General features: G+C 49.2%; 4 protein-coding genes across 8 annotated transcripts in view; all 4 read right to left on the reverse strand.

The window, feature by feature from the left end:
* Window positions 1–5: 5 nt before the first annotated feature.
* On the reverse strand, window positions 6–5189 carry ugcg (UDP-glucose ceramide glucosyltransferase; the record flags this gene model as incomplete). Its single annotated transcript, XM_019889965.1, has 10 exons — window positions 4754–5189; window positions 2967–3099; window positions 2799–2901; window positions 2410–2511; window positions 2213–2325; window positions 1475–1653; window positions 1309–1395; window positions 1105–1212; window positions 317–395; window positions 6–125 (listed from the first exon to the last, which is right to left on the reverse strand). Coding segments are annotated over exons 1-10 (1122 nt in total), but the record flags the coding sequence as incomplete, so codon positions are not given.
* Window positions 5190–5829: 640 nt separating this feature from the next.
* On the reverse strand, window positions 5830–7136 carry LOC109527904 (molybdopterin synthase catalytic subunit). 2 transcript variants are annotated; one of them, XM_019890081.1, is made up of 5 exons: window positions 7001–7136; window positions 6461–6578; window positions 6244–6400; window positions 6050–6173; window positions 5830–5948 (listed from the first exon to the last, which is right to left on the reverse strand). In XM_019890081.1, the coding sequence occupies exons 1-5, from the start codon at window positions 7019–7021 to the stop codon at window positions 5847–5849; spliced, it is 522 nt and encodes a 173-aa protein (XP_019745640.1). In that variant the 5' UTR covers window positions 7022–7136; the 3' UTR covers window positions 5830–5846. The 2 variants fall into 2 exon arrangements, with proteins under 2 accessions (XP_019745640.1, XP_019745639.1); XM_019890080.1 differs by lacking the exon at window positions 7001–7136 and adding an exon at window positions 6790–6925.
* Window positions 7137–10257: 3121 nt separating this feature from the next.
* LOC109527899 (uncharacterized) lies at window positions 10258–14416 on the reverse strand. 4 transcript variants are annotated; one of them, XM_019890073.1, is made up of 11 exons: window positions 14134–14416; window positions 13733–13822; window positions 13070–13348; window positions 12167–12560; window positions 11721–11993; window positions 11618–11641; window positions 11406–11538; window positions 11016–11104; window positions 10867–10938; window positions 10674–10804; window positions 10258–10512 (listed from the first exon to the last, which is right to left on the reverse strand). In XM_019890073.1, exons 2-11 carry the CDS (start codon window positions 13818–13820, stop codon window positions 10352–10354), a joined length of 1644 nt encoding a protein of 547 aa, XP_019745632.1. In that variant the 5' UTR covers window positions 13821–13822; window positions 14134–14416; the 3' UTR covers window positions 10258–10351. The 4 variants fall into 4 exon arrangements, with proteins under 4 accessions (XP_019745632.1, XP_019745633.1, XP_019745631.1 ...); XM_019890074.1 differs by having other exon boundaries at window positions 13733–13825; XM_019890072.1 differs by having other exon boundaries at window positions 14129–14416.
* A 912-nt stretch (window positions 14417–15328) lies between these two features.
* apc (APC regulator of WNT signaling pathway) overlaps window positions 15329–17673 on the reverse strand; it is a 12929-nt gene continuing 10584 nt past the window's right edge. Inside the window, exon 18 of the mRNA XM_019890067.1 lies at window positions 15329–17655. Within this exon, the coding sequence (XP_019745626.1) occupies window positions 16066–17655 (1590 nt within the window). The 3' untranslated portion in view covers window positions 15329–16065. The remainder of the gene's footprint in view (window positions 17656–17673) is intronic.

Genomic DNA, 17673 nt, shown 5'->3' on the forward strand with positions numbered 1-17673 from the left:
TCCCGGCGGGTCCCCCAGCTGATGGTGGGATCCCAAAGCGCCGAAAGGAAGATCTGCACCGCCATGGACTCGCGGATGAACCACGCCACCGCAAAGTCCAGCTTGGAGAAGTTCGGCGGCCCGCCCTGCCCATTAAAATACGGAGACGTATAAGCTTGATAAAACACAAGTCGAATGAACGCAAGAATTTAGTGTCGTTAAGAAAGAGCTGTGACGCCAACTGTTGCCATGTTTAGATTTCGTGACGTCCAAATTCAACAAATAACCATTTTCAGTTCTTCACAATCAATAAATTGCCTTGGTGGAAGTGACGTACCTGAACTCCGGTGAGTTGGACATAGTCAGCGATGAACCACGCCAGACAATGACACATGAAGAACACCATCATGTCCCACCTACAGGCACACACACCCACACCCGCACACACACGCGCGCAGTGTTAATATTTGAGAGCACATGCGTGCACGTACGGTCTCGTCCTTCGGTTGTCACAGCAGGCTTGCGGCTATCATCTGCCTCATCATGCAAAGCGGCACACCCTCCCCGACCACATCTTGCCTTGTTTTATTGCTAAGTGATAATAATCAGATAGCGATAAAGGAACAAGGGCTCGCCATCTTATGCTCACTCCAACATAAGCGCTAAGGATATGTTTTCCAGGCGCTTGTTTCTTTTTTTTTTCCCAGCCTGCACAAATGACAATGTGATGGAAAAAAGAAACGCTTTAAAGTCAGGTGTATTTGTAATCATGAGCTAATTTTTGATTTTCGGTTATGCCGTTCACATTATAACAAAACTACGCAAAGGCATAAAAGTCAAGCCGATGCTAGCTTGGCATGATTTGGAAATCACTTTTTTTCCCCCAAATGAACGTTCTCCGCAGGTACATTAGTAAAGGCGAAAAGAAAACAAGCAACAGAATTTTGCAAAATTAAATCAGAATGTAGTGCAAGAGAGAAACTAGCTCTCCGAAAATGAGCAGCTCTTTTTCTGTAAGGTCAGAGTACAAACAAACTGATGTTACTTTGTCACTGATGAAGTGCAGCGAGCATGGCAACAGACAGCAGACAAAGAGAAGGCGTCGCTTGCCGAATGGCCGCTGACCTGAATACGTAATGCGCGGCCCAACCAATGATGAGGCTGGCCAGGAAGCACTCGGAGACGGGCTCCAACACAGTGCCGGGAAGCATGTTGATGCGCAGCTTGGTCCACCTGCCGGCAAAGAAGGGAGCGAGTTACACTTCTTCATCATCAGCATCATCATCACGTTAGCCCAAGATGGGGTGGAGGAGTCGGCGTGGTGTTCACCTAATCAAGCGTGACTGGAATTGGCCGATGGAGTAGGAGCCCGAATTCTGCAAGGCCACCTGCGTCGCCATGGAGAACTTCCAGCCTCTATGGAAGACCAATCAGTGAGCTTCACCGGGCCCCGCCCACACACACAGACACGCCCAACGGTCTGCGCATGAGCTACCTGTCTGCGATGGCCTTGGCCATGAAGTAATCTTCGGCGATGTATTGCGCAAAGGCCACCAGGCCGCCAGCCTGGTCCAGGACGTCTTTGCGCATCAGACACGACATGCCTGTCACGCACTTGATGCCCATCACGTTGGCTGAAATGTACGACCGAGGGTGCGACGTCCCGAAGTAGACCTTGACGGCAGATTTTCATTCCGTTAGGCTTCCGCCGGTTAGTTTCGGCCTCACGATTGTTAGCTTAATGCTAGTTGGCCTGAGTCAGTTAGCTTCACCTGCTCAGTTAGCCTCATGCTAGTTAGACTAGACTCCGGCCTTCCTGTGTGGCGGTTGCAATATCTCCTCGTGCCTGATTGGGTTTTCTCCGGGTACTCCGGTTTCCTCCCACATTCCGAAAACATGCATCGCAAGTTAATGGACCTCTCTAAATTGTCCCCAGGTGTGATTATGAGCGCAAATGGTTGTTTATCTGCGATTGGTTGGCAACCAGTTCAGGGTGTACCCTGCCTACTGCCCAAAGACAGCTGCGACCCCCATAACGATGAAGCGCTTCAGATAATTGGATGGACGGAATTGGCCATCTTTGTCGTATGTTTACAACTGGTACAATCCAATTGGTATAAATCACCTTCTTGCAACGCAGCATAAAACTCAGCTGCACTGTTAGCCTGGCGCTAGAAAGCTTCATATGTGCCATTAGCTTCACGCTAGTTAGCCCAGTGCTAGTCAGCCTCACCTGCTCCAGCGTGGCGGCAAATCCCTGTCGGTCGGCGACGTACGGCAGACCGTGCACCAGACCCACTTTCTCAGTCATCTGATTGGTCAGATCAGTCAGCGTGTCTGCTTTCACTGTAGCGCACACACAAACACACAGTTATCGTTAGCGTTAGCATGGGGGACTCAGATAGTCAAGTCAAGATGGCGCCCGGTGACCTCGGATGCCGCTGTCGCAGATCCACACCAGGCCGTACTTGGCACCCTCGTAGCCTGGCATCAGGTTGTTGATCTTGGGGTTGATGCCCACCTTCTTGCCCCCTGCCGGAGACACGGGGGTAGGGTCTACATTTTCACTTTGGTTTTTGCTTTTCAGTGACTAACGCCTGAAATTCAGACTTGAGTAAAGTCACGTGGGATGGCTTAGCTCACGTCTAATTGACAGATACGTTTCGGCACTACAGCAAAGCCTAGAAGGGCCACAGCCGCTCAACACACACAAGCCAAACAGAGTCAAAGAGAGAGTGGGTCTGAGTGCGTGTGTGTGATGTGTGAGAGTGAAAACGTGCGCGGGTGAGAGGGTGAGCGTTGAAGGTGCAAGTAGTTACCAATGAAGAGGCGAGCGTCCACGTTGGGATATTTGCCCAGCAGTTTCTTACAAACGTCAATGGCCGGGTCGTCCTGGTCCTGAACGCACATCAGCACCTCGTACTACATGCACACACGCAAGGTTACACGTATGCACATGGGGTTCAGAGGGGTTAAAGGTCGGCTACCTTGGGGTAGTCCATGGTGAAGAAGGTCTCCAGGTTGGAAATGAGGTTGGGATCGACGCCCTTGAGCGGCTTGAGCAGGGACACGCCCGCCGGCTGCTTGACCTCCGATCTCTTCTTGTGCAGATGCAGGCGCCTACGGATGGGGTCAGAGGTCATTTAGAGGACATGTGGACAAATATAAAATACTGTTGTGTGCTGAAAATTAGGCAATTTTAAGCTAAATAAACTCTCGAAATGATGACCAGTAATTGATGATCAAAATATTTGTCAAGTAAATTGGTATTTATTTGTTGATTAGTTGTTGAATTGTTGCACCTACAGTCGTGACAAAACTAAATAAACTTGTTAATTCTTGCAAAGTATAAAATCTGAAAAATACAACTGCAATCAATCCAAACTTCACTTTTTTAAATATTTCAAAAGTAAACCAGAAAAACTAAAAATATTTGAAAAAAAGGTTGAAGCAAATTTTATGCTTTTCAATGAATGTGTTTTTTTTGGGGGGGGAGGGGTCCAAATGCTGCTGCCTCTTCATTTATCAACAACTATATCGTCCTACTTTTTTTTTTAATATTGTCAATTAATGCAGTTTTTTAAGTGTCTAACCCATATTTGTTGTGTTTCCGTCACAAGAGCATCAGAGCTTCTTGAAGTGGATTGATGGAAAAAAAAATAATCTAATATTGTCAATTAATCCAGTTTTTTAAGCGTCTAACCCATATTTGTTGTGTTTCCGTCACAATGAGAGCATCAGCGCTTCTTGAAGTGGATTGATGGAAAAAAAAATAATCATGGACATTTTTCAACGACTATTTTATGTGAATTTTTCCACAAGACGTCCAAAAGCAAAGCGTGATTGCAGAGGGCTCGTTTGGCAAGCTTCGAAATGAGGACGTGAAACCAATCCTATTTGAGAGTTAGGAAGTGGCACAACTGTTTCTAACATTAATAAGACATCAACCCGAAAATCATGTTCTTATTTTCTCTTGGACCAAGTCAAAATATATACTTTTACGTTACCCAAGCACTCAATTATTCAGTCAAATGTATATTCAATAGTATATTCAAAGACCAAGTGTGATGATTGTTTTCTTTTTTTGTGTGTAGAATTACGTTTTAATTTCTTCAATTCACAAGGTCTATAGTAGCAAGCTGTAATTTCTTGTCCAGAAGCAAATCTTACCTTAACAAAAAAGGTCTGCTGTCATGTAATTCTGACAACATTTATTGTGCAGACCAGACCTCAAGTCGAAGTCAAAAGTCGGGACTCTCGTGGAAAAAAAATGACATTACTGATAAATATTTCATGCTACATTAATTTAGTTTGAGTTTTTTTACCATTCCCCCCGTCTGACGTACACCGGAGTCTAAGTTAATTCATTTCTCCACACTAATGAATCTGCCTCCTATTTTGGTGTTCAATTTTGGATGTTCTCCCCTTAACGCAGTTACAGACTACTTAATACTTAACTTTTTTTGTATATACTTTTTAATGCTACCCAAATCATTTCGGCACGCTTCAATATATTATTGGAAAGAAGAAAAAAGGTCGATCAGAGCTAACCGGCGAGCTACCGTACGCCCACACGCAAATATTGACGTAATGACGCTCCATTTTTTAAAAAAAATGTCTTGTTTTATCCAAAAATTCTTAAGAGTTTAGTTTAGTTAGAACAGAAGGGCTGAGCACTTCCACACAGACCAGTAGGATCAGGCTCCTTGCCAGTTAGCGTTGCCAAGCCAATTCAGGCTAGGCTAGGCTAAGCTAAGCTAATGGGCTCACTCACACGTAAATGATGGACATGAAGTGCATGAGCCACAGCACGACGAACAGCAGCAAGCCGAACACGGCCAGGCCTTGCATTACGACCTCCAGTAGGGCCATGGTGCTCCGCGGCCGGATGGACGGCGGGCCGGCCGCCGCCGCCGGGGGCAGGAGGAGGGCGTTCACGCCCCGGGCAAGGTGCGCCGAGCTCGGGTGGCGGCGGCCAAAGGTCCAGCCGACTGATCCAGTCTAGAAATCCCTTCGACACCAACCAGGAACCTTGGAGATCCGAGATCCCGGAGAAGAACGACGATGACGACGAATCCGTTGAGGAGCTCCAGAGGGGCGGGCAGCTCTCAGTCTCACCGCGGCCTCGACGGACGAGCCGAAGCCGCTTGACAGTCAGCAGACCGGCCGCCGGTCAGCTGACCAGAGGGGGCGGGCAATGGAGTTCGGGGTGTGGGCTACGTTTACAAGAGCGCTTCCGGTCAGCGTCAACGTCAGTCCGCGTGAGGGGCATCATATCATGCTGCCTCGCCTTTCGATTTACCCGCCGGAGGAAACGAACGCAGACACAAGCACACACGCATACGCGCACGTACACGCACGGAAATCCGGAGTGCTTGGAAGAAGCCGAAGAAAGCCGATCGAAAGTCCCAGGTCGACTTTTCCACTCTTCCGAAGCTTGATTTAATTTTTCGCCGCTGATCATGATGATGTCGACAAATTGACCAATTAGCACACTGGTTAGCGACCATTGCAGAATATTGTCACCAAACAAGGGACTGGTTGCCAGACAATGTGACAATAGATAAACAACGTTTGCAAGGCAAGTCTGGTTGCCAATCAATGTCATAAAGCATATAGGTAGAGAACGGACTGGTCGTCAGTCAATGTCAGAAGGAATATCAACAAACAATGAAACACACGGTCAACGTCACATTGCAAAGACATAGAGCGGACTGATTACTGGGCAACGTCAGAGCCGAAAAATGACAATTGACTGGTCGGCAATTAAAGTCAGAGCATATGTGGACAAATCGAATGGTCGCCAATCAATGTCGGGGTCCATGTAGGAAAGAGAAGGGTTGCACAGAATGATAGGATTATATTCTTTATTGACCAATCATTGTTTGAGCGTCATGGTTTCCATGGCAACTGGCCCAGGCACATTCGGCATTCTCTTTCCAGCTGGCTTTGCGGTCCTCGTACACTTCCTGCAGAGAAGACAAGACGGGCGGAGAGCCAGGTGAGCCCAGCGGGGGAGGGATTTGAGGGTGGGGGGTTGTTGGGACAGGAGCGGGAAATCCTTCCTGACCTTCTTCCACACAGGCACGTTGGCCTTCAGGCCGTCCAACAGGCAAACGAGGGCCCTCTGGCCATCGTGGCGATGAGGAGACGAGACGGCAGCTACCACGCTGGCTTCGCCAACCCGCACCCACCTAAGGGTGGAACGAGGGTTAAGAGGGGAGCGGCTAGCGCGAGGAGCGTGATGAGAGTGACATGCACGACCCGAGGCGGTGGTGCACGCAGATGTGCGCGAGGTCGGGCCAGCGCGCCCGCAGGCGGCGGCACAGCTCGGCCAACTCCGACTGGACCATGGGCTCGTACGCCTCATACTCCAAACCGATCACCTTCCCGCTCTCCGACTGGTCCTCGCGCGTCGTACCTGCGGCGAGGACACAACTCAGCATGGCCGTTGGCAAACAGGAAGTGATGTCACGAGTACCTATAAAGAGAGAAATGGCGCCGCAGGACGCGCTGCCGACGGCCGCCACCACGTCTTCGACAGATAGCCGATGGTGGCTCAGCTTGAAGATGTCCCGCCCCTTCTTTGACGCCCCCAACTTGCCAGAGAAGATGGCAGATGAGGAGAGAGAACATTGTTTTTATGCTTTTGATTACGACCGTGGTTACGGCGCTTCTTCTGTTTGTGACAGGTCGTGATTATGTTTAAACGGTGATGATGATGTTCTAGTTACAAACGCTTGACTAAAGCCTTGATGGTTCTGCGTGTTGTGAGGTCACATTTGGATCGTTAGGACGACAAAAGCTCACGGGTGGCGACTGGCTGCTCATCCTCCGCTCAGCGGCGGCACCACGGCGACCTCGTCCCCGTCTCGCAGAGTCAGCGCCTCCTGGTCGTCGATGGCCACGTACTGATGGCGCACCGCCAACACCACGTGACCCTGCAACACCCGCAACCTGCACGCACACACACACACACACACACGGTCACATTTGGATCGTTAGGACGACAAAAGCTCACGGGTGGCGACTGGCTGCTCATCCTCCGCTCAGCGGCGGCACCACGGCGACCTCGTCCCCGTCTCGCAGAGTCAGCGCCTCCTGGTCGTCGATGGCCACGTACTGATGGCGCACCGCCAACACCACGTGACCCTGCAACACCCGCAACCTGCACGCACACACACACACACACACACATATTACGCCTTGCACCGGCAGCCCATGGAAACAGTGTAACATTCCGACCTGGGGTGTTGCCCTAGCAACCGAGTCCAAAGGTCCTGGCTGTTGATTGGCGTGTCCACTTGTAAAAGCTCCTCCCGCACGCCGCTGAGCTCGGCGCTCTTAGCAAAGTACAACACACACACCTACAACACACATACACACACGTGCACAAATTTAATAAACACGCTAACACAGGGGTTTCCCACCTTTTTGGAGCCTCCAAGTGAGATGCGTTATTATTATTAGCATTTATAATATTTAATATGTATTTATGTGAAGACCCCACGTCAATAATTTCTCACAATAAATAGGGAACAGATAAAAAGAAATGTGCAAAACATTATTTCTATAAAACTCAGCCAGTGTTTACTTTTTCCAATGATCACTACAACATTTCTAGAAAACCACAACGTCAGATCACTGGTGAACTTTTATTTGAAGAGGCCTGCCATTGAGTCATGTGGTTTTCGGGTCACCACGTCTGGTGGCCTTTGATAGAGATTTATTGCAGATTATTTTGCACACCAGCAAGCAGAAACACACACACGCGCGCACGCACAAACACTTGACAGTCACAAGAGGCGGTCACAAGTTGACGCTCAACATATCACATTGTGCCCGCGCGTTTGCGGATCTCGCGCTGGTCTCGTGGTTGGTGACGCCATCAGCGTGACGTCGGTTAGCATGAGCAGAAGTCGTTCGGAAATGTCGAAATGATCTCAAGCTGGTTGGAACGACCCAAAGTGCACGTCTGCGGTCGGAGTTTCGGCTGCTGGTTCATTCGGCTAACATCGGAATGCAGTCACGAAGGGACGGGGGGGGGAAACATTTTAAACGGGTTTGCGGAAAGTTTATCTGCTAACTCGCGTGTTGAAAGGAGGCGGTCAGACACTCACGCGCGCGGTCATGGAGAATCAAAGTGCTCACGGTCATCTGGAGACTTTAATGTAGGAATTTTGTTTGGACTTGTGTCTTTTTTTGTTTGTTTCTGGGAGGGCTTCAAGCGTAGTCTAATGACGTCATTTCAGACTGGGTATCTATTGGCTCGCTCAATTTCTTCCTCGACGCCATTTCAGATGACAATTGGTCCAACAGCGCGACCTGCTGTTTAGATGAGGAACAACGCCAACTAAATGCCGTAAAGCCAACCGCATTTTTTTTTCCACACTCTCCATTTTTCGTGGAAAACAAAAATTGAATGAAACAAAATTGTTGAGTTGGAAAATACTATAAGGTTTAATCCATCCACGCGAATAGCAGGGTTCGACTGCAGTGTCGACTAGTGACAATTACAGTCCATTGTTTGTCAAAATGAAAATTGACTGTTGCCCAGTCCAATTGTTTGTCTGAATGTGCCCTGACATTTTTTCTGAATCTGATGGACATACTTGAGATCATCAGCAAATTTGAGACCACTCGAGCAAAATTTATTCATTCCAAAAATATACATGTTTCAATTTGTTTATAACTACATTGGTCAGACAGGAAGGGATGTCACACATCCAAACCCTGACGAGTCAGGAAGTCTTCCAGCGCGCTCAGTCTCTCCACCATGATGGCGCACCGCCAACACCACGTGACCCTGCAACACCCGCAACCTGCACGCACACACACACACACACACACATATTACGCCTTGCACCGGCAGCCCATGGAAACAGTGTAACATTCCGACCTGGGGTGTTGCCCTAGCAACCGAGTCCAAAGGTCCTGGCTGTTGATTGGCGTGTCCACTTGTAAAAGCTCCTCCCGCACGCCGCTGAGCTCGGCGCTCTTAGCAAAGTACAACACACACACCTACAACACACATACACACACGTGCACAAATTTAATAAACACGCTAACACAGGGGTTTCCCACCTTTTTGGAGCCTCCAAGTGAGATGCGTTATTATTATTAGCATTTATAATATTTAATATGTATTTATGTGAAGACCCCACGTCAATAATTTCTCACAATAAATAGGGAACAGATAAAAAGAAATGTGCAAAACATTATTTCTATAAAACTCAGCCAGTGTTTACTTTTTCCAATGATCACTACAACATTTCTAGAAAACCACAACGTCAGATCACTGGTGAACTTTTATTTGAAGAGGCCTGCCATTGAGTCATGTGGTTTTCGGGTCACCACGTCTGGTGGCCTTTGATAGAGATTTATTGCAGATTATTTTGCACACCAGCAAGCAGAAACACACACACGCGCGCACGCACAAACACTTGACAGTCACAAGAGGCGGTCACAAGTTGACGCTCAACATATCACATTGTGCCCGCGCGTTTGCGGATCTCGCGCTGGTCTCGTGGTTGGTGACGCCATCAGCGTGACGTCGGTTAGCATGAGCAGAAGTCGTTCGGAAATGTCGAAATGATCTCAAGCTGGTTGGAACGACCCAAAGTGCACGTCTGCGGTCGGAGTTTCGGCTGCTGGTTCATTCGGCTAACATCGGAATGCAGTCACGAAGGGACGGGGGGGGGAAACATTTTAAACGGGTTTGCGGAAAGTTTATCTGCTAACTCGCGTGTTGAAAGGAGGCGGTCAGACACTCACGCGCGCGGTCATGGAGAATCAAAGTGCTCACGGTCATCTGGAGACTTTAATGTAGGAATTTTGTTTGGACTTGTGTCTTTTTTTGTTTGTTTCTGGGAGGGCTTCAAGCGTAGTCTAATGACGTCATTTCAGACTGGGTATCTATTGGCTCGCTCAATTTCTTCCTCGACGCCATTTCAGATGACAATTGGTCCAACAGCGCGACCTGCTGTTTAGATGAGGAACAACGCCAACTAAATGCCGTAAAGCCAACCGCATTTTTTTTTCCACACTCTCCATTTTTCGTGGAAAACAAAAATTGAATGAAACAAAATTGTTGAGTTGGAAAATACTATAAGGTTTAATCCATCCACGCGAATAGCAGGGTTCGACTGCAGTGTCGACTAGTGACAATTACAGTCCATTGTTTGTCAAAATGAAAATTGACTGTTGCCCAGTCCAATTGTTTGTCTGAATGTGCCCTGACATTTTTTCTGAATCTGATGGACATACTTGAGATCATCAGCAAATTTGAGACCACTCGAGCAAAATTTATTCATTCCAAAAATATACATGTTTCAATTTGTTTATAACTACATTGGTCAGACAGGAAGGGATGTCACACATCCAAACCCTGACGAGTCAGGAAGTCTTCCAGCGCGCTCAGTCTCTCCACCAGCATCACATCCAAGTCCGACGGGTCGTTGGCGCCGGGCCCTGTGCGGTACTGACGGCGGACGGTGCGTTTTCTTGGCGCCGCCGCGACAGGAAGTCCAACACCTGCAAACAAAATGTATGCCACCGAATGTTCACTGACAAAGACAACGCAAGTGTTTGTCAGTTTGCGGAACACATGATGCGTGTGGATTGATTAAAAATAATAATAATTTGAGTTGAGTTGCATTGAATTTGTGAGCGTTGTGGATTTGTGGGCGCGCTACCTTGGGGTCTCTTCCTCTTCCTGGGCTGAGTGAAGTCCGGGAAGAGGAGGAGTCTGCGCCGCCTTTGCTGGCCAATCAGAAGCAAGGCTCCATCCTTCTCCTGAGGCTCTTCAAAGATGGTCTCCAGACTCCTGTGGAGCAAAGCATGCTGGCAATTGGAGTCCCTGATGCGATGCTGGCGGTCCTTGTTTACCTGTTGTTGCTGGGACATTTGTAGTTCTTATTGGTGTAAATCTCCTCCACGCTGAACTCCTTCTTCTTCAACCTCAAACGGACACAAAACGCTAGTTTGACCTTTGCGTCGTCATCATCGCCCTTTCTCGCGGCGATGTCGCCGCTCACCTTTTGACCTTGGGCAGCCCCATGGGTGTGAGAGGCGTCTCTCGCGGCGCAGCTCGACGGATTCGGATCTGGGACACACGCTTGGCTTTCTGAAGACAAGACGCAAGGGGGGCTCGTCAACGCCACTCGCACATCCTCTCACGTGATCCACTCTCTCTCACTTCTCCCCAACAGCCTCACTTATTGAGACACACAATTCCAAACACTCACCAAGGTTATTAAAGTTAACGAAAACTAATGAAAAAAAAATAAATATTTTTTGTAATTTTAATTGATGAAATAAAATACAAACAAAAATGCTTTTAAAAAACTAAAATTAAATGTACATTTATAGAAACACACACACACACACACACACACACACACACACACACACACACACACACACACCTCCTTGGAGCCAGCTGATGATTGAGTGATCGTGACCTGAGGTGAGGCTACGTTGTCAGAGCACGCAGGAAGAGGCGGGGCTAGGAGGCGCTTCCGAGGACAGTGAATGGATCTTTTCCTTGCCCTTGTATGCCTGCAAATCACACCACATGGCATGAGCCGATGAACGGTTGCAAATGATTGACAGGCCAAAAGAAGACGCTTGAACTGACCTGAGATCAGCTGTTTGGATGTAACTGCCAACAAAAACAAACGAGTCCGTGAGTGAGCACCTCAGTAGCGCTTACGCTAACGAAGCGGCAACAAGCAACCAACCAGTGATCGATGGTGAGACTGGGCGGGGCCGTCCAGTCCCTCAGGACCCGCCGGGGATTCCAGCGAGTCCAGCCCCCGGAAGCAGCAAGCGTCGCCACGGCCACCATGGACAGACGCAGCATGGCGTTGACGTCTAGCCGAGAACTGCAGCTGGAGCGGGACGACAGAGGAGGCGTGAAGTCGGAAAAGCGCCATTGGCAGTGGGAGACGGACGAGGCATGCCATTGGTTGCTCACGGCTCGCAGCAAGTCAAAAGCATCCTGGGCGGAGGAGCTATGAGGACAAAAAAAAAAAAAAAAATTAACTTTTCACTCAAGTGAATTTGAGAGATTTTCTCAAGTTGGACTTTAAGTTTTGCAATGTCAACGGCACTGTTTGTTCTTTGTCTAACCACTCCAGGCCTGGATGGACGTGAATCAGGGGCACAATCAAGTTGCCATTCCCACCTGTAACCATTCCGCCCGACAGCAACGCTGACGGCCTTCACCAATTGGCCGCCGTCATCCTGTCTTCTGGGGTCAAAGTTGAAGAGCGTGAGGGGTGCGTGGTCAGAAGCTTCGCCTGCCGTCTGGCAGATGGCCATGCGGCCGACGAACCTCGCGCGCTCATCGTCCTCTTTGTCGCCGCCGCCGTCTTCTCTTTTCTCTTCTCTTTCTCCTCCTGTGATGCTCCTTTTCCTCCTCTTGATGCCCCTCCCCTCCAGTCCACTCTTGTGCTCTGATTGGCTGGAGCTGTGCCAAAGAGGCGAGCTGTCTAGCACTGACGATGGCCATGGATGGGAAGAGCTAGTGACATGGGGGCTACAGGAAGAGGAAACCAGGCTGGGGAAAGCGTCCAAATCTAAAGAAGAAGAAAACGCACACACAAACACACACAAAATCAGGACAGGTTTTTGTTTGGTTCATGTGAATGTGTTTTGTCGCTCCGATGCCGTGGAAGCTCTTTACATGCCAAACGTGACTATAATTTTGTCAAAAACAGCCTACTAGAAAAACAGCTTTATCGCAGAAAGGTGCAGGAAAGCAGAGGGAGTTATGGACTGTTCTAAAAAGGAGCCCAAAATCATCACAGATTGCTGACATTATTTTTTTTGCTTCCTACCAGCAGTCTGACAATTTTGTCGGTCAGGAAAAGCCTACTGGAACATCTAAACTTAATCTGGGGTCAATCTGAAGGTCTTGAAAGATATTGCCTCCCATTTAAGCGTGTGTTGAAGGCGGACTGTTTCATTCTGAAACCACTCCCTCAGTTTAGGAGGGTGTGTACACTTGTGCAACCACATTAGCCGAGTGATTTTTGACACCCCCTTGAAAGTTGGCTTTGTTTGGGGTGTGACATTGCCGTGTTACCTTTTTTGTGGTCTGCTTGCGGCGTGACGTGGCTCCTGTTCCTCTTGCGGCTCCTCCTCCTGCCAACGCCTGTGCCAGCCGTTCGCTCCAGGGCGTCCACTCGCCGGCCCAAGGACACCAGGGCCCCTCGCAGGAGACGCCGCACCTCCATCCTGTGAGCAGCCAGGAGGCGGGGCAACAGCGACGCGCAAGGACAGCTAAGCTGAGGACTAGGATGCTGCTGCTGCTGCTGAGGGTGATGATGATGATGATGATGATGATGAACCCCCTGAGGAGTGACTGCAAAAGGAACGGGTCATTTAGCAAATCTATTTTCGCCATTGAAATGACATCCAACGACACAAGACCCCTCCCCTCAAAAACTCCAGCATTTTTGCAATGGCAGTCGTGTCCTGTTGTGTGAGAAATCTGTGAGAAATCATTAACACGGTCAGTATCTTCACATATATGGATATCATTCATTATTAATAATATAAAATTATTTAAAGGCATTTGAGCCAATGCGTTATTTTATTTATTTTTTGATTAGTTGCTGACACCACAAAACAATCAATCGAAGCAATTAGGTTTTTAGGGCAGGAGCTGTTTTGTTCCTTGTTACAGTCTCTGTGAATGCTCATTGCAAATGTTCTCTTGTGGTTTCGTGGGTTTGCTCACACGTACGCGTTTCCGTGGCTGCGTAGACATCCTTGTCAGCCAATGGGAGCGCAGGAGCCTGAGGCGTCACTCCCGGAGGGGGGAGGGACAGCATGACTACTGGGGGGCGAAAAGTGACGTTATGATGACGGCATACTTAAAAAAAAAAAAAAAACGTTCAACGGTACATGGCGGAGACTTATCGCGAGAGTTGGTTCCCACTAAGCGGCTCCAAGTAGCACTGAAGCTAACATGCTTTATAAGAATGTGGTTAAAAGAAAAACGACGCGAGAGCACACACACGCTTGTCATTTGTGGCAAAAAAAAACCCGCAAAGCGTTGGGCTAACAGCCGCGGTTGGGTGCCAATAGCATTCGACATTGTCAACGTAACAAAGCTTGACTTATTGGAATAAAAACGTACCTTACTCTCTCCTGGCGAGTCAGGAAACTTCCCGAATTGTCAATGTCATTTGAAGATGGTCGGGGGAGGCAAAGAGTCAAAAGAGAAAAGGATTTTTTTCCAGAAGACTCGGCCACTCCGGCAAAGCGGTGTTAAGCTCTTCCCAAACAAAGAGAACTTCCGGTACGCCTTGAAAAATAAAAGATTCAACAAATTAAATGCTACGACAAAAAGTAACACTACGAAGACAAGTTAATTAGAATAAACCTATAATGTTGAACAAAAGCAGATATTTGTTTTGAAATGATCAAATATTGGTCATAATTACAATTCAAAACCTTTGTTTTGTCACAGGAAGGAAGCGTACGTTTCCGAATGTCGGGCAAGTATGTGCGCATGCGCAGATTACACCGGTGTTTCTGCAAAAATTTCAACATACCTTTACACTGCTTTTCTGTAGCCCTCGTACGTGCGACGACGTGATCCAAATGGTTTTATTTTTAAAACTGTCGATATGAGTCAACGGTTCCGCGTGCGTTTATTAGGGGTTATAATGCATAATTATTCATGCCAACACAATATATGTACATATACAGTATATATCTAACATTACATATACAGTACATCGTGGCGTTGGGACGAATCTTCATTTGTCAAAATCTGGGAAATCTCGCCCGTACGTGTGTGTGCGTGCGTGTGCCATGTTTACTGATAGGTGAAAGAAAAAATAAATTGAGTGTCGGAGATGTCTTGCTATTTTTGATCATGGAACAACCCCAATTGAAACTTGAGGTTTTGAGAAGTGTGATGATTCCGCACAACGCCGGCGATATTATATAAATAATAATTAAACAAACAAAAAAAATCCCTAAATTTTAACACTTCTCTCCCACATCGGGAAATGGAAACCGAATGTACTGCAACACTTCATGCCTGCCAGTCAATTTTTTTTTTCCAAATAAACAAGTCCTGAAATATTTTGGCTCAAGTAGGGAGCCCGACTTCTCAGTTCACACCAGATTTCCGTTCCAATGGAGGCCACGTAACCTCAATTTGTACGGCAAGTCTAAACGGGTCGTACTCGTCGTCGATCACTAACCGACCATAACGCAGTACACGTCAGAATTATTGTAAATATTTGCATGAAAAACAAAAACATTTCTTGGCCAGCAATGTAAACTAATCGCATATTTTAAAAAATGATGGTCACAGGCACAACAATCAAATTCTCTTCCACTAGAAACCATTGTTATCATTTATTTATCCAAGTAAGTCATGGCACACACTAAATCGATTGATGAATAAATTGAGATATGACCATTCCAGTATGGAGCTGACCTCCCAAATTATTTGGCATGTTACGTGTTTGCAGAGGGAAAATGTTTAAGTGTGTTTTTATACACTTTTTTTTTTTTTTGGGAGTGGGTGCAATGGATCAATTACATTCCATTTATTTCAAATGGAATGCATCTTGGAAATAATTTGACTCGTAGCTTAAGGCACCACAGCAGGTACATTTGTTTGTTGGCATGCCAGCCAACCAAAAGTGGTCCAAAGATGTTATGGCTCCACCCCTTTGGGAAGGGCGACTCGGAAAGTTGACGCCCCCAGGATGCACGACAAAGGTGTTGAGAGCTAAAATGTTGACTTTTATTCTTGTCTTATGTTGCCAAAAACATTTAAATTAATAAGTTAGGCATTACAGTGTTTGTCAGTGAAAACATCAACAACGTCCACACGAACAGGATCCGCTAAACAGCGCCTTCTTCTTGGGGGTGGGTGGGAGGGGGCGGGGTCTCTCGGGGGGAGTTGCGGGGAGCATGCGGAAATACGAGCTAAGCGCTACACATCGTTAGTGGTAGAAAAAGACAGCCAGCCTGACTGACTGACTGACGGCTGAGTCTGGCCAATAAGGGGAGAGCGGGGTAGATAGGGGCGGGGCTTAAGTAGAGTGGCTTTCATACGGATGTGACAATATAGGAGCCGCGTTCACCGCCACCGCCGCCTCCTCCTCCTCCTTCGCCGCCCTTTGGCTCCCGCTTTTTGGTGACGGGAGTGGGAATAAGCGAGGGCCGTGTGGGCGTGGCGGACGTGGCGGGGGAGGCTGCGGCGGAGGCTGCGGGCAGCGCGGCCGAGTCAGGGTTGCTCTTCCTGGGACTGGGCGTGTAGTTGAAGGGGCTGACCCTGGCGGCCACGGCGCCACTACGTTGCTGAAGGCGTTGCTGAGGCGGCGGCGGCTTGTCGTCTAAGCTGTCACAGCTACGGCGTAAGTTCAGGTTGGAGGAAGCGGAAGAGGAGGAGGAAGAGGGGATTTTGGAGGGGGCGGGGCCGGGGATGACGGGCGGTGCATTGGGTGAGCGAGCTGAGCAAGAGGAAGACGAGCGCGGGTTGTTGACAGGACAATCCTCCAGACGCACCCAGACCTCGTCGGAGTTGTCGGCTCGGCCGGCGCCGTCCAAGGCTTCTCCCACACCGGCGCTCTTGGCCCGTCGCCACGTTCCCTTGGATCGGACGCTGGCCTCCTCCTCGCTTCGGCCCTTCTCGCTTGACTCGGACGAGGCCGAGAGAATGGAGGAAGAACTTCCGGTTCGCTTCCAGGTGCCCACTCGGGGCAGCGAGGTGGAATGTTTGCTCTCGCGCTTCCAAGTTCCCGTGCGACTCAAGCGCGACGACGACGTGGAGGCGGCGTCCTGAGGGCGAGACGGGCTCTCCGATTGCGAGCGGACGGCGTCCTGTCTGCGAGACGTCGCTCCAGATGCGCTGCCGCTGTCGCCCAAGCGACACGTCGCCCCGGTGGACTCTTCCAGCTTCCTCTTGAGCGTAGGACTGGGCGCCTCCTTGATAAAAGTGGACTGACGGACGAGTGCGGGTTTCTCCGCATCTGCTTTCTCCTTCTTTGGGACACTGGCCAGGCCCTTCGCCGCTACTGCGGCAGGTTTGGCAGCTGCTTTTTGGGTGGCTGGGGACGCTGTACGCGGTAGCTGTGAGGGTCTCCCTCCTCTCTGAGAGGAACGCGACGGTGTGGAATCCCGTGACGAGTCGCCGCTTCCTGGCGCTTTGGCCGCAGCGGCCGTTCTCGGTTTGCTCCTCCCCCTGGCCGCGAGCTCCGTCCTGGGCTTGCCAGTGATAAGACTCCGGTACACCTTCTTCCCACCCCTCAATGCCTTCAGCTCCTCTTCATCTTCATCTTTCTTCTTTTTGTCATCCGCAGACGGCTTGACCACCCTTGCGCCTCGTTTGGACTCCCCGCCCTCCTCGGGGGGGTTGCTCATGGGGGATGGCAGGTGGAACGGCGAACCCACGGATTTGAGGGACAGCACGGAATCGGAGTCCGATGAGCCTTGGCGGGACAGCGACGAGGCGGCGGCGGCGGCATTGAGGCTGCTGACAATGGAGTTGGCGCCTTCTTGAATGGCCTTCCAATCAAAGGATTCCGAGTCGGGGGAGGCGGGGCTCCGCGGTACCTCCAATGGCTCCTCTTCAGCTCGGATGTCATCCTCCTCTTTGGGCGCAGGAAGCGGCGCGGCAGGAAGCGGCGCGGCGGCGGCGGGGACTGGCGCGGCTGC

This window comes from Hippocampus comes, unplaced genomic scaffold (genome assembly GCF_001891065.2).
Source record: "Hippocampus comes isolate QL1 unplaced genomic scaffold, H_comes_QL1_v1.1 scaffold185, whole genome shotgun sequence".
NCBI classification, from domain to species: domain Eukaryota; kingdom Metazoa; phylum Chordata; class Actinopteri; order Syngnathiformes; family Syngnathidae; genus Hippocampus; species Hippocampus comes.

What these genes read in the sequence shown, in the direction of transcription:
- LOC109527904 (XM_019890081.1), bottom strand. Translation starts at nt 7,021, where the DNA reads ATGAGCAGCCAGTCGCCACCC. An exon ending in TGAGCAGCCAGTCGCCACCC is followed by an intron (nt 6,579 to 7,000) that starts GTGAGCTTTTGT and finishes TTCTCTGGCAAG; the next exon opens with TTGGGGGCGTCAAAGAAGGG. An exon ending in TGCGTGCACCACCGCCTCGG is followed by an intron (nt 6,174 to 6,243) that starts GTCGTGCATGTC and finishes TTCCACCCTTAG; the next exon opens with GTGGGTGCGGGTTGGCGAAG.
- LOC109527899 (XM_019890073.1), bottom strand. Translation starts at nt 13,820, where the DNA reads ATGCTGTCCCTCCCCCCTCCGGGAGTGACGCCTCAGGCTCCTGCGCTC. An exon ending in CATCAGCTGGCTCCAAGGAG is followed by an intron (nt 11,105 to 11,405) that starts GTGTGTGTGTGT and finishes TCTTGTCTTCAG; the next exon opens with AAAGCCAAGCGTGTGTCCCA. An exon ending in GGGCTGCCCAAGGTCAAAAG is followed by an intron (nt 10,939 to 11,015) that starts GTGAGCGGCGAC and finishes TGTCCGTTTGAG; the next exon opens with GTTGAAGAAGAAGGAGTTCA.